Source organism: Equus caballus, chromosome 1 (genome assembly GCF_041296265.1).
Source record: "Equus caballus isolate H_3958 breed thoroughbred chromosome 1, TB-T2T, whole genome shotgun sequence".
NCBI classification, from domain to species: domain Eukaryota; kingdom Metazoa; phylum Chordata; class Mammalia; order Perissodactyla; family Equidae; genus Equus; species Equus caballus.
In genome coordinates, this window is record NC_091684.1 from 146,806,570 (window position 1) to 146,820,918 (window position 14,349).

The 14,349-nt window shown below is 47.8% G+C and overlaps 1 protein-coding gene across 6 annotated transcripts in view; it reads right to left on the bottom strand.

Annotated features, from left to right (window-relative positions):
* Positions 1–14,349, bottom strand: part of MYZAP (myocardial zonula adherens protein) — a 101,583-nt gene that overhangs the window by 77,204 nt on the left and 10,030 nt on the right. For 3 of the 6 annotated variants that reach the window (XM_070235931.1, XM_070235937.1, XM_070235940.1), the window contains exon 2: positions 2,088–2,174. In XM_070235931.1, coding sequence (XP_070092032.1) covers positions 2,088–2,174 — 87 coding nt within the window. Of the gene's footprint in view, positions 1–2,087; positions 2,175–13,359; positions 13,657–14,349 lie in introns of those variants that run through there. The other 3 variants (XM_001498313.7, XM_005603022.4, XM_023635036.2) reach the window with 3 other exon arrangements.

Consider the following 14,349-nt stretch of genomic DNA (forward strand, 5'->3'; position numbering starts at 1 on the left):
ACTGGATCACCTGGTTAAACTATTGACAGCCAGATTGTGCCACTGTCCCTTTAGAATCAGTAAGCAATCTGTGAGGTGATCCTTTGAGACCTCGTGAATACACTCTTCCACAATAATCTTTCACCAACTAGTTTTTGCATCCAGTGATGAGCCAACCCGGGGGTAACAAAATAGAGATTTTCTAAATTTATCAGCTGATGTTCCATAAAGAAGAGCTTTCCCTTTTTTATTTTCTCTCCTTCTCTCTCTCCCTGATTATTATTATATACTCACAAGTCTCTTTTTATTATTCAACATGTCATAACTCATTACTGTCATTATTCTTTTTGATGCTCAAATTGTCCCACTTTGGCCAGTGAGAGCCCTTTCAAATAGGCTTCTGGGTCCTCTGATAGGACCCCATTCATCTTTGCTTTCTAGCACGAGATGTCCCAGGCTCACCCTGTACTTTCCCTGCTCCAACCTGGAACCAGCCATTTTTCTGCATCCTTTGGGTGGGACTCACCCTCGTTTTACAGAGAAGCAAGTTTACATTCTCTCACCTTGCTTAGTCATAACTTCATTTTCCTTCCTCCCTTCCTCCTTTCCCTGTCATTCATCACCTGCATGAGCACAGAGAGCCATCTGTCCTTGGTAGAAAGTGGGGAGAAGGGCATAAGAGATGGGAAAGAGAGACAAAGACCCACAGTAAATTTAGGGACATTACCAACCATTCACCAGTCAATGACAAGGTGTCTTTTTCATGGATGACCACACTATTGGCTAACTCCAAGGCAAGGCCTGTATTTCAATAAGTCATTCTGTCATGATTCCATTTATGAAATTTACATATTATCTCACATCATTTTATTGTTTTATTTTATACTTATATAAAATATACACACAAGAATAAGTACTACCTACCCCCTGGCACTCCTATCTCCTTCTCTCAATGTTTTTATCTCCATTCAAACTCTTCCTGAGACCCTGTGAAACTCTGTGCTTCACTTTTATTTTTTTAAGATTGGCCCTGAGCTAATATCTTTTGCCAATCTTTTTTTTTCTTTCTTCTTCTCCCTAACCCCCCAGTACATAGTTGTATATTCTAGTTGTAGGTCCTTCTAGTTCTGCTATGTTCTAGTTCTGTGGCCTGAGGTCCGTGTCCAGGATCCGAACCAGCGAAACCCTGGGCCACCGAAGCAGAGTGAGTGAACTTAACTGCTCGGCCACAGGGCTACCCACTCTGTGCTTCATTTCACTCCCACTAGGATATAAGTTCCGTGAATGACAGGCATTTTTTTATTTACAGCTTTGTTCGCAGCTATTCTCACAGTGGCTAGCACAGTGCCTAGAATACAGTAGGAGCTCCATAATTGTGAATGAGAAAAATGGCTTGCCCAGGACCACAGGCCTCAAGGTGAGCAGGCCCTCCTACGTATCCTTTAAGCCTCTTTCAATGTCACTCCCAAGCAGTTACTCCTGTCCGTGTTCCCAGATCCCTTCTTACACTCTGGATCCTGACAACTTGAACTACCACCTCATCGTTGTTTATTTATATGTCTGTCTCATCTGAAAAACTGCAAGTTCCTCTAAGGCAAGGACAAGGTCAACTTATGTCCATGGCTCAGCACTTAGCACAGCAGGTGGCACAATTCCTGAACTCCTCCTGCCTTCAGCCAGTGCTCCCCAGAGCTGCCTGCTGGCTTTCCTCTCCAGACAGCCTCTCCACTGCAGGCTCAGGGCCCACCAGCAGCTCACAATGGGCCCTTTGACTCGACTGGACTGGGCTCTTTCAGGAAAAACATGTTCCTTGCCACAGTATCTGTCACTAAGGCCAGTGTCCCTATAGCTTTGAGGCAACACAAAGCCGGTGTTCACCAAGAAACAAGAGGTGGGGCATGAGGCCGGGAGAGCCAGCCGCACAGAGAAGACTGACTTCTGGGAAGGTGGGAGATGGGGTGGCAAGGTCGAGAGGGCCTTTCATCAACGGGGATGCTGACAGGCAGGCTCTGCGAACAGCCTGGAGAGAGGTCGGCGGGGGAGAGGGGTTAAAACGAGAGTGTACAAAGATTAGAACTAGTCAGAGCTCGGCCTCAGAGATAGCTTACTTGCTCTTTTCTTTCAATCTTCTTTTCACTTTGCTCAGAAACTGGATTCTCGGGAGGGACAGTCAGCCGTAGTCTGCAGACATTTGCCTAGGAGAGAAGGAGATGAGAGGCCAGTTATGAACCCATGTTGGGGGCAGAAAGAGCCAGGTGACCTGGGGATTCTCAGACCCTGTTTCTCCTGGTTAGCAATGGGGGTGATGGTCCCACTCACACAGGGACTCTGAGGGTAAGAGCAGCCTTTGCCTGGCCCATCATAGGCACTCACCACCAGGCTGCTCAAAACGATGACGCAACTGAATAATTTCAGAGTTCAAACCTTTTTCAATGGCTCAGGTTCTATAACAGTATAGAATGATCTTATTTCACATGCACAGGTCAAAATACAGTGAGGGATAGAGGCCAAAACACACACAGTGGTGACTGGGGTGTGCAGGTACTTTCCACTTGACCATATATTAAATTTTTCTATAATAGATACCTATATGTTTAATCACAAAGTTTTTTTAAAAAGTCTATAAACCATGTTCACAGCAGCATTTTTCACAATAGCCAAAAGGTGGAAGCAATCCAAATGTCCATCAATGGATGAATAAATTAAATTAAATTAAATTAATTAAATAAATATATAAAATAAAATGAATAAATAAAATGTGTTATATACATAGAATAGAATATTATACAGCCCTAAAAAGTAAGGAAATTCTGACACATGCTACAACATGGATGAACATTGAGGACATTATGCTAAGTGAAATAAGCCAGTCATCAAAAGATAGATACTGTATGATTCCACTTATACGAGGTGCCTGGAGTAATTAAATAAATTCATACAGACAGAGTAGAATGGTGACTGCTGGGGGATGAGGAGACCGAGGAATGGAGAGTTTCTGCTTAATGGGCATGGAGTTTCAGTTGGAGAGGATGAAAACATTCTGGAGATGGATGGTGCTGATGGTTACACAACAACGAGAATGTACCTAATGCCACATGATGTCTCTTTCACCCTGTTGTCACAGCCTGATTCTGCTGTGACATCTCCCAGGGAGAAGTGCTCCTGTCATAAATTAAAAAAAGCCAAAGAGGGCCTCAGCAGCACCCAGGATACCCAGCCCACAGTCACGAGGGCTCGACTCACAGGAGTGCTGCTTGCCCCTGTTATGGGTTGAAGTGTGTCCCCTAAAATTTATCTGTTGAAGTCCTAACCCCTAGTACTTCAGAATGTGACCTTATTTGGATACAGGGTCTCGACAGAAGTAATCAAGTTAGGCCATTAGGGCAGCTCCTAATCCAAAAATGACTGGTGTCCTTACAAAAAGGGGAAATTTGGAGACAGACATGCCCACTGGAAGAACGCCACGTGAGCGTGCCACGGAGAGGGGCCTGGAACAGATCCTTCCCTCACAGCCCTCAGAAGGAGCCAACCCTGCCGACACCTTGATTTTGGATGTCTGGCTCCAGAACTGTGAGACAATAAATTTTCTCTGTTTAAGTCATCTGGCTTGTGGTACTTTTCACAGCAGCCCTAGCAAAATAATACACCCTCCAACTTGGTTTGCAGGCTCACAGATCTGCACCAGTCCACCGGGCAGCCTCTGAGCAAAACTACCCTGCAGCCTGGAAGCCCAGGGTTGGATGAGATTGCAAAAGACCTTTTGAGTCCAACCTGTCAGCCTAGGAAGGAACCCTCATCCATAACAATGTATCTGGCAGGTGGGCACCCAGCCTGAGGGTACCATTTTCCATGCACAAATCAGAGAGCCATTTGGGACACACGTTAGCATCTCCACATACACCATCACCCCCCTCTGAGGCACCCCACTTTATTACTCGGCACCTCTAACTTCCTGGTAACAAACTTACAAGTTCTTCCTCAGAACTCCTACCTAACGGACCCAGGTTGTCCTCAGGGACTACAGCAAAATTCCCTTTACTCTAGACAGGCCTCCTGTCCCCTGGACCTCCTTTCTTCTGCACTGAACAACCCCAGTGCCTCCAGCCACATGATTTGGTTTCAAGACCCATCTCCATCCTCACTCTCCTCCGGGCAAGCTTCATCCCCCAGTGACCCCCGGGTCAGATGTGTCTTGACTCCCAGGGCTATCACTGCCTCTGATCTGGCCAACTTTGCACCAAACCTTCAAAGCTCACCATCAGTCATGTTGGCCAAAGAGAAACCAAGCCATTCCACCGGGTAGCTGTCTTAGCTGACAGATGACAACACTGATGGGAATGCAAGTCCCTCCAGAGAAAGGCAACCCTCTGACTTCATGTCACCTGGACTGGCTGAAACCAGCTGGCATTTGCACAAACATCAAAGTGTGACCCACACCAGGTAGACAATCCAAGTCTGTGATGCTCAATACTCCTCTCTGATAGCCCGGATCTAACCCACAGCATAATTTTGCAGAGAAAAGGAGATGCTTTTCTCCGGCACCACAAATCATACACACACACGTGTGTGTACATACACATGAGGAACACACATGCACATACTTGCACAGGTGCACACATGCACACACACAGGTTCCAACACCTACTAGTTATGTTGAGTACAGGCAAGCTATTTAATCTCTCCAAATCTCAAGGGTAAAATGCAAATAAAAGGAAGACATGTGGCACACAGTAAGCCACTATCAATGTTAGATATTTTGAGAATTATCTAGATATTATCATCATCCTACAAGCTACAAAATGAAATAGGCCTCCTTGGCCTCACACCTCTGCTTTCCATGATAATAACAATTTGGCCACAGGATCTAGTGGGCATTAGCATGGTAAGAGATATCTTCTTGTAGGTTGATTGCCCTACAGGGATAACCCCCAATGGCAATAATTTTCAGAATAAACTAAAAGACTGAAGAGGAGACGAGGCCCAGAAGGGATCCCATGGGTCCAATCCCCCAAGAGTGAGATGTCCCCTTCCCCTGCTTGAGACAAGTCTCTATCTGCTATCAATCTGGGTAGTTCTGCCCATCCAGAACTCTGATATTCCTCAAGATCCTTCCTGCAGCTCTCTCTGACCCATGTGTACCCTAGGTATGCAAAGCCACTGGATAAACAGAATGCATTTCCCTAAACCATCAGTTTTAGCTGGTGATGGATAAGGACAAAGTAAAATGAACCTGTAAAATAGAACATCTGCCTTTCAAGACATCTGGCAGTTGCAGCAGGTGCTTGAGGCTATGCCCAGGTCCCTGGGTCAGTGCTGCCTCTTGTCATTGCAGGTGTTTCAACGGAAACAGTAAGGCATGGACGACCCGTGGTGCTAGCATTCTTCCATCAGTGCTGACCCAGAGATGGACTGACCGGACAGATGCAGTTTAAACCAGCTTAGAACAGGATCACATGCCTTCCTAATAAGATGGTCAAATGTACTGTCACGTGAAAAGGAGAAAGTTGCAGGAAAAAAATGTTAAGAATAACTTCATTTTTGCTCTTTAAATACACTCTGATAATTCATGTTGATTTAGAGAAAAAATGTCTTTAAGGAAACACAACCAACTGGTGGTGGTGCTGAGCTCTAGACAGTGGGATTTCTGCATTTGCAACAGTTCCAAGGATGGGTAAATTTTTAAATTAAAATAATAATAATAGTAATAACAGCAATAACAATGACTGAGAGAGAATGTATCAGAAAGATAGAGATATCAGTCCCTCCCAGCCCCACAGGACTGGTTCAGGAACAGCAAAGAGAACACCCCACAAGTCTAGAAGGTACTCTGAATTCCTTAACAGAAGCACTAAGTAACCCATGAACGCAGCCACTAGGTTGACCAAGTACTGTTGACTTCCCTTTATCCATTCGCTTTCAGGAATCTCCCACTGAGTAAGATGGAGGCAGCGTGGCTTATCTCTATCAGCATTTTATGATGCTGATCTCCATGGTTTCCTGAAACTCAGATACACAATACCCAGAGCTGCCCCAGGCTGGCCTGTACCTGAGAGGCAGGCAGGCAACTTTATTCCTAGGGGTTCCGACAGCAGCTGGCTCAGCTGGCTTGGGTTCTAAACAATGGGGAGAACTGCATCTTATTTATCCTGAGCACCACTGCAATTGGACCAGCCATCCCTGGAAGCCTGGGTCCCTTCCATTGGATGAAAAGCAGGAAGATGGACTCAGCGTATTTCACCACTCAGTTACTGAGCATCCACTACTCGTAAAATACTTTTACGGGCTATGAGGGTCCCAAGATGAAAAAGAAACAGCATGCCCCCAGGAACCATAATCCAGAAACACACCCAAACAAGGCAATCCCCGAGTGTAAGTAATACAAGGTCCTAGTAGGCAGGGCAGCTTGGTGGTTAAGGCAAAGTGGAACTGCACCTTCTGGATTCCAATATTGGTTCTGACACCCACTAGCTATGAAATCTTTGGAAAGCTACGTAATCTTCAGTGCTTCAGTTACCTTGGTTGTAAAACAGAGCTAACAACACTGCAGAACCACTCTCTTTGGATTGTGCCAAGGACTAAATTAGCTAATACGTACAAAGATATTAGAACAGTTTCTGGCACATTTTAAGTACTCTGTAACTGTACTTTCAGTAACTGTACTTTCTTACCATGGGAATATAGGAAAGAGAACAATAATCTTAACTGGAGGTGGGAACATATGGGAAGGCTCCTAGAGGTGACATTTGAGCTGGGTATAGAAGAACAGAAAGGACTTTTCAGGTCATTGAGGTCCAGAGAATCCATCATCAGAATAACAACAGATGCCCACCATGCAAGGCACTCATTCCACGCTGGCCAAAGGCACAGATGTTGGCGTGTTCCGAGAATGTAAGTGGGCCTGCAACCTAAGCTAGAGCAGGAGAGGAAAATGGACAAGTAGGTGGGGCCAAACTCTAACAATCTACAAATGCCTCATGGAGAAGCAGGGGCCCAGGTGGAAGACAATGGGGAGCCACTCAACTCCTTGGAGGAAGGGACTAAGACTCAAATCTGAGTTCAGTGGTTCCATAGCAGTTATTGAGCACCTCCTATTGTGTTCCATGCACTACCACACAGACGGAAGGGAAAAAACGGAGAGAGATCAAACAAGATTTGTACTTCAGTTGCTTTCGTAGCCATTTCAGGGCTTAGCATAGTATCTACACATAATAGGCGCTTGCTCAGTAAATGTCAGTAGGGTTTCTTTTTAGGTTGAACTGAAAACACTGTAAGGAAGAATATACCTGAAACTCTCCAGAGAGTCTTCCACTTTCTTCCAACCCCCCTGGGAGAGATAGTAAGGGAGGGGCAGATAGCGTTCAAGCCTCCTCCACAAGAAAATACACAACCAAGCCCTTGTCTGCAACTCAGGGCACCTGGGAGCCAAGTGGGTCCTCCTGGCCTTGTTTCTGACTCCCTCTGGGGAGGCAATGGGCTGGGTCTCCATCTAGCGGGGACTTTGGGGATCCAAGTACCATCATGCTCTCAGTTTCCGGGATCCAGGCCCACCCAAGGGAAAACTATCCATCTCAAATAAAAAGGGGTAGAGAAGATGACCCTGGGAGGTGACAAGGGGCTTGCTAACCAGTTTACAAAGATGGATTTCCCTAAGGAAATTAGCCAAGTGCATTTACATTTCTCTCGGGCCTTCTCCACTTTGTGACTGTGGGTCCCTGCCCAGCTCCACCTAGCAACAGAAGGTGTGGCCTCTGTGAGTGTGGCCAGGAGGACAGACTCCATACTCCCTGTGCTCAGCACAAGCATAAAATCTCCGGGATCCGCAGGGCAGGCTATGTGGAACAGGGCAGACCCCATCTGGAAGAGGCCTCTTAGTTCTGCCGTGGCCCTGAACTTGCAGGCCTGATTATCTATATCAGGGTGGGGCAAGCTTTTTCTGTAAAGGGCCAAATAGTAAACATTTAGGTTTTGCAGGCCACTGTGAAAACCATTCTCAGCTCAGAGGCTTACAAAAGCCGAGAGGGCTGAATCTGGCCCAGGACAGTAGCTTGCTGACCCCTGATCTACATACTTGGCCATTTTTTCCAGGTGGTATAAAGCATTTCAGAGCCCCCCTCTCTGAAGTCTGTGGCAGGGCCGACTCCAGACGAAATTCATAAACAGGTGGACGGCGACCTTTCCTTCCTGCTCTCACTGGCTCACCTCTGTACCAGGCACATAGTGTGCCCGGGAACGCCAAGATCCAGCGAGAACACTCAGGGAAATGAATGCACACCAAGATACCAGTGTGACCTGGAGTGTTATGACTCCCCCACCGTGCCCCTCCACCACCTTGCCCTTCCACAAGGCCAAAGGCACCTTCCAGAACACTGATCCAGGAGTGGCTGCATTTCCAAGAAAGCTGTAAGGGGAGAGCCACACTTTAAAAAGTCGTTCTGCTCCTTGGCTGCACATCAGCATCACCTGGGGAGCTTCCTAAGCAATACTGACGTTATTCTCTCCTTCCAAAGGTCCTCATTCAAATGGTCTGGGTGGGGCCTGTGCAGAAATATTTTAAGCTTCTCGGTGATTCCATGTGTAACCGGGGTTGAGAACCACTGACCTAACCAAAGGAATGAAACTCCAACTGTGCAACAGGATGAGGCAACTGGAATATTTGGAGGCCTTCCCGGAACTGTCAAACTCCTCATGTGGGCCAGTACTCCCATCCATTTGTCACCTGCTTCCTGCCCAGGTGGGTAGAGGGAATGCGCTGGCTTTATCCCAAGTCTCTTCCTGTTTTCCCACTTGCCAAGTCAATGTTAAGTGTGGCTCCCTTAGGACCATGGTGGCACTCCCTTTGAAGCACCTATTACACCAGGCTTGGGGAGGGAGGGTCCCTAAACCCTCTCCTCAAGTGTTCATCACGGGTGACGCAAGCAATGACAGGCCGCACAGGCCTCCAGGGAAACATGGAAGAGGAGGGTTCAGGGCAGGCTTCCTGGAGGAGCTGACCCCTCATCAGAGGAGAGTATGAAAAAAGGCAAGGAGGCGAGGAACAGCATGGAAAGCTTGGGGAATGGCAAGTAATTTGGACTATCTGGAAAGAGAATACGTGGAGAGAGGAACAGCGGAGGCAAAGGGCAGATCCGAAGGGCCTGGATAATAAACTAAGGAGTTGGTGCTTTCTCCTGGCAGTTCTCGGGGGCTCTTCAGGCAGAGTCAGATGACTGGATTTTGCATTCTAGAAAGATCACTCAGAAACAATCACTTAAAGAACAAAGAAGAGCCGGCAGTGTGACTGACACTTAGGAAATAGCGTTCCTCTAAAGAGGGAAAGAGGCAAATACCAGTGTGTTAGTCTTCTGCATGCTGGAGAACACTGGACTGTTTTAGGCTGAGAGAGATCACCGCAGGAAGCGCTGAGACCATAACGCAGGTGATCGCTGAAAGTATTTTACATGGAAACATTTTAACGTGGTCACTAGTTAGCCCTGGGTCCACAGCTCCCTGAACTCGATGAGACAATTTTTGAGGCTGACTAACTTGAAAGGGTTTCCCAAGTGACCAGAAGCTCGGTGGCAACACCAGCCTCTGGGTTTCTTGTTTGGGTCTAGATAAACAGTGACAGAGCCCACTCATGCAGCCCTTCCTCAGGGCCCTGGAGGCAAGGAATGGGCCAGAACCCCACTCCTCACCCTCTAAGAACAACCACGGGATTGCTATCTTGAGGAAATCAAGTTTCCTTAAGAGTCCCCAAGACTCAGGTCTGTTCATCCCACGTCGGACACAGCAAGATGGTGAACCAAAGCACAGAGGTTGGGACTCTTTTTTGAGTCTACAACTGCCACATTTTAGTGGCAGAGGCTTTTTGGCTAAGCCCTGAGGATGTCAGGGTTCCAAACCTCACAACCCGGCCTGTCAGGAGCTGGCTCAGGAGGGCCCTGGCGAGGAGCCAACCTGTTTCCTGGGTGCAGTGGGCCCCCTGCCCACCCCTCCCAGGTGGACGCTGCAGCCAGCTTCCTTCCAGCAGAGGGTGAAGTCCCACAATGCCCTGTGTCCCTTCCTCAGAGCCCATAGGACCATACAGAAGTTATGCACAAAGATGTTTCTGTGAAAATGAAAAGGAAGCGAGGTAAACACCTATCCGACCCATTCACTGGGCAGCTAAGAAGAATTCTTTATTTTGAGCCAATCAGACTGAAATGGGACCCGGGAGAGTGGTACATTAGGTAGGGAGTAATGACTGACAGGCCCATTCAGGCTTTTAACAGAGGAAGCCTTTGCCAAATAAAAAGAAATATTGGCAAGAGCAGGCTAGGAGATAGCCCTATCCTTGTGGTCTTGTTGGGTTGGGTTTTGTTTTTTATGTGCCACTGAGGAGCCATGATTCCAGCAACACCAGGCAACAGTCTCTTATTATCAATAGAGCGTGGTGCTGGAGGAAACCCTTGACAGGTCTATCATCTCACAGCACCCCAGCTGAACAGCCGAACCAAAAATATTTAGCTGCACAAAACAACACGTGCCTTCCCCCTAAAGCACACACCTGGCTACACAACTGACCTTTCATTTCAAAGCCTCGTTCTGTGGGATTCATCCATTTATAAAATTCCTTTCAAAATCATGAAGCCATGTCAATATTTTTTTAAATGTTTCCCCCCATTCTCCAAGGTCATCATTCCAGCTATGGTTATTCTCCAGCCAATTTATCCTCCTGCTGTTGCCATAGATAAAACTATTTTTAGTGCACAACTGGTTTGAAGATATTTTTTTTTTAATTTCACAACCCCTGCTGGCTGACATCCATAAACAGTTCTCAGAGCTTTTATCAGCTGACAGAAATTACTCTCTGACCTATTGTTTTTTTTCCCTTGAAAGATGATTTCAGATAAGAAGCAAGTACAAATTGTAGGTGGCAGCCATTAAAGAAAGGATAAACGGTGACAGTCTGGTCTGGCCACACCACGCTGGGCAGCTGACTCAGAGAACTCCCTGCTCAGTGTCAGCTGTCACCACCATTTCTGCTCAGCTTGAATGTCTGGATCAACAGGTCCTAGTTTCCCTGCAGCCCCTAATTTGGTAAGCTTTTGGATGAAACAGAAATGGTATTTTAATGGCTAACGTGTCATTGTTCAAGACCATTACTTGTCCACTGTCAGAGAGGAAAGAAAGAACGACACAGAGTTTACTGGAAAACTCTCAACTTCAGGAACACTTTTCATGATTACTCGTTTGGTCTACAATTTTATTTTCAAGACATACTGTTCTTGTTTTTCCAAAAAATAAGCATTTTGCCCAAAACAGGTCCAATGTGCCATTGTTATACAGTATATGCCAAGACTGCCATTCAGATGAATGATATTTCCTCCTTTCAGTAGCCCAGTAATGTCAGTCACCCTACAAATTTCTACTCATCCTGCAAGACTAAACTCAAATGTCTCCTGCAGAGGGAGGGCTTCCTTAGATGCTTCAGGAAGAATCTTTCCTTTCAGCTTCCTCTCAACTTTGTCAACACTCTACCCCACTCTAACAACCATCACTTTGTATAATGGTAGTCTGTGACAATGTCTACCGCCACAGGTAGAGCGGGCCCCAACGCCTAGCCTTGCATCACAGAGAAGATCTATAAATGTTGTTTAATAAATCAATTAACCAAAGGATCACAGCTTGCCACCATGCCCCCCCCACACACATACACAAACAGACAGCACCTGGGACATTTGCAAATCATGAGCAGAGTTGGAAATCATAAAGGGAACCCTAGAACTTTTAAGTATCTTCTTTCTAGAACAATCCTCATGTGTTCAGAACAGCCCTACAAGGTCTGATTCAGGGCCCTGACCCCTCCAGTCCCAAGTATTCCAGTTGCCTTATTCAAACGGCAAAGTCTTCTCAATTGTGCCAGACACCAAAGCACTTATAACTAAAGAAATACTTGAAAGTAAACATTTGAGGGAAAAAACCTTCAGAAAGATTATCTAGTGTACTAGTCACATTTGCATCCACCACAATATCACTCTAGCTGCCCCAACCAGTCCCCACCTTGGGAGGAGGACTTAGAGAATTTCATGCAATCTGGTCCCATGCATGAGGCTATCCAGGCTCAGGGCAAGCTTTTCACAATTGCAATTGTGTTCCAATTGAGAAGGATTTCCATAGGAAAAAAAAAGGCCAATACCCATCTTGGAGTAAGGTTGGGACTGTGGTTGGAAATCCTCTTGGACCTAATGAGGACCTTGCTTTATGAAGCAAATAATTGGACAGAGTTCTGTCAACCCTAAGTGTCTGGTGTACACATATGCACACACACAACTGCACACCCGCCTCCCTAGAACCTATCACTTGGCCCATACCCAAGAGTAACACAATGCTTTTCTTCTAGAGCTAAAGAAAGACAGCAGGTAAGGTGACTGCTAGTCACTTGGTTGAAGTATGTAAAAGCAAATAAGCATGTCTACAAGACGAGAAAACAGGAGTACCAGAGGGGGTCTTGGCTTGGACTTACCCACCGGCTTAGCTAAACCTTGGGGAAATGTGACCAGAGAAGTCTCAACAACAGAAAAGAGGCACCAAATGATAAGTACTGAATATCATGATGAATGGATGAACTAAAAAGCCACAAACCAAGGCCCTGGCAGTGTGCTCTGAGGCGATGATCTTGGAAGAGACATGGAATGGGGAAGATGCAACCTGTATGTGCCTAGTATTTCTTCCACAGAGTATCTGGAGAAGTGAGAAAAGATGCCACTGAGATCGCAGAGAAAGAGCACTTCCAAAGGGCAACCTCCCTGGAGATGGTACCCAGGGTTGCCAGAGCTATCCCTGCCCCCTCTACCCCCTCACCCCGCTAATATTTAAATTAGAAAGAAGAAAGTGGTTTGCATAAACCCAAGTCCCACACAACTGAGCTCCTGGGTGGCCAGCTGCTGATCTCTGGTTTGTAAGGTGAAGCCTTTCTTGGCTAAGTCCACTCCAGAATCAGTGTTATTCTATCACCGGTGGCCACAAGTGACCCTTTCTGTTAATGGTTGGATGAAGGAAAGTTTGGATGTTAAAGACATTCATTATCTTTGAGTCTCAAGGTAGGGCCACTGCAGAAATGTCTCCGTTGCTTTTTCAACTGTTGCCACTAAAGAACTTGGCTTGACAGAGAAGGCAGGAAGGACAGGAAATCTCTGGGAATTCCAGAAAGTCCCCTAAACCGTGGAGCCGGTGGGGCGCCCCTGGGGCATCAAAGAGAAGGGTCACAGCTGGAACTGGGACAGGAACAGAAAGTTGAGTCCAGAGTGGGGCGTCGGAGCCAGAGACCGGCTCCCGCGCGTCCTCATCCCCAGACCCCTACAACCAGGCGGCTGGGACCGGGAAACGGGACGGCGGCGGCTCCCACCCCCAGCTACTCACCCTCCTGCTGGGCGCCCCGGGCGCCCTGGCGCCGCCGCCCGAGAGCAGGGTGACGGTGGACGTGGAGCGCAGCATCCCGCAGGGGCGGCCGGCAGCGGGCTCGGCGCTGCGCTGCTCCCGGGCGGAATAAGCGCGCAGGCCCGCCCTGCGCGGGGGCGACGCGGCCCAGTAGCTTCTCCGGCTGCGGCGCGGCGGGCGCGGAGGGGGCGGGGCAGGGGTGAGGGCGGAGGCGCGGAGGGACGGGGCCGGGGGCGGGGCGCGAGCTCTCTGGCTAGACTCGTCAGGCCGCATTCTCCCCGAAGCAGCGGATCCCGCCAAAGCTGAGCGCCGTCGTCTCCCCAGGGCGGAGCACCCTCCCAGGGTCGGTCTTGGGGCAGGAAGGAGCCCTAGACCCCTTGGACGCCCTGGCTCTCTCTGCTGCCTGCGGTGTCAAGGTCCACCTGCCGGGTCATCCTTACGATGCTCAGCGGCCCACTCCACTCCCGGCTGCCCCAAGAGGCTCTGCCACACCCCCGGGATCCCTGCGACCCTCACCCCATGTCATTCATTCAGTATTTGTTTACCATGGCTCCCTCCCAGCAGCCAACACAATCGACTGGCTCCTGTCCTCATGGAGTTTGGAGTCTGATGGAATCACCGAGAGATGACAGTTGTCGGTGCTCTGGTAGAAAAGGAGATACCTAGGGGACCACACAATCCGGCCTTAGGAATTGGCTTGTGTAGGAAAAGGCCTCCAGAGGTGGTGATGACTATGCTAAGACCTGAAGTACAAGCAAGAGCAGGCCAGGCATAGAGTGTTCATCACAAGTGCTCGTATTTATTCAATGATTCCTGGGGGCCGAGCTGAAGAGCACTTTGCACGTATAACCTCATTTAATCCTTACAGCTAGCCTTCGAGGTAGGCACTATTACCTCATATCCCCATTTTCCAGATGAGGACACTGACTCACCAAAAGATTGAGTAACACAGCAGGGGTCCCACTGGCTGGT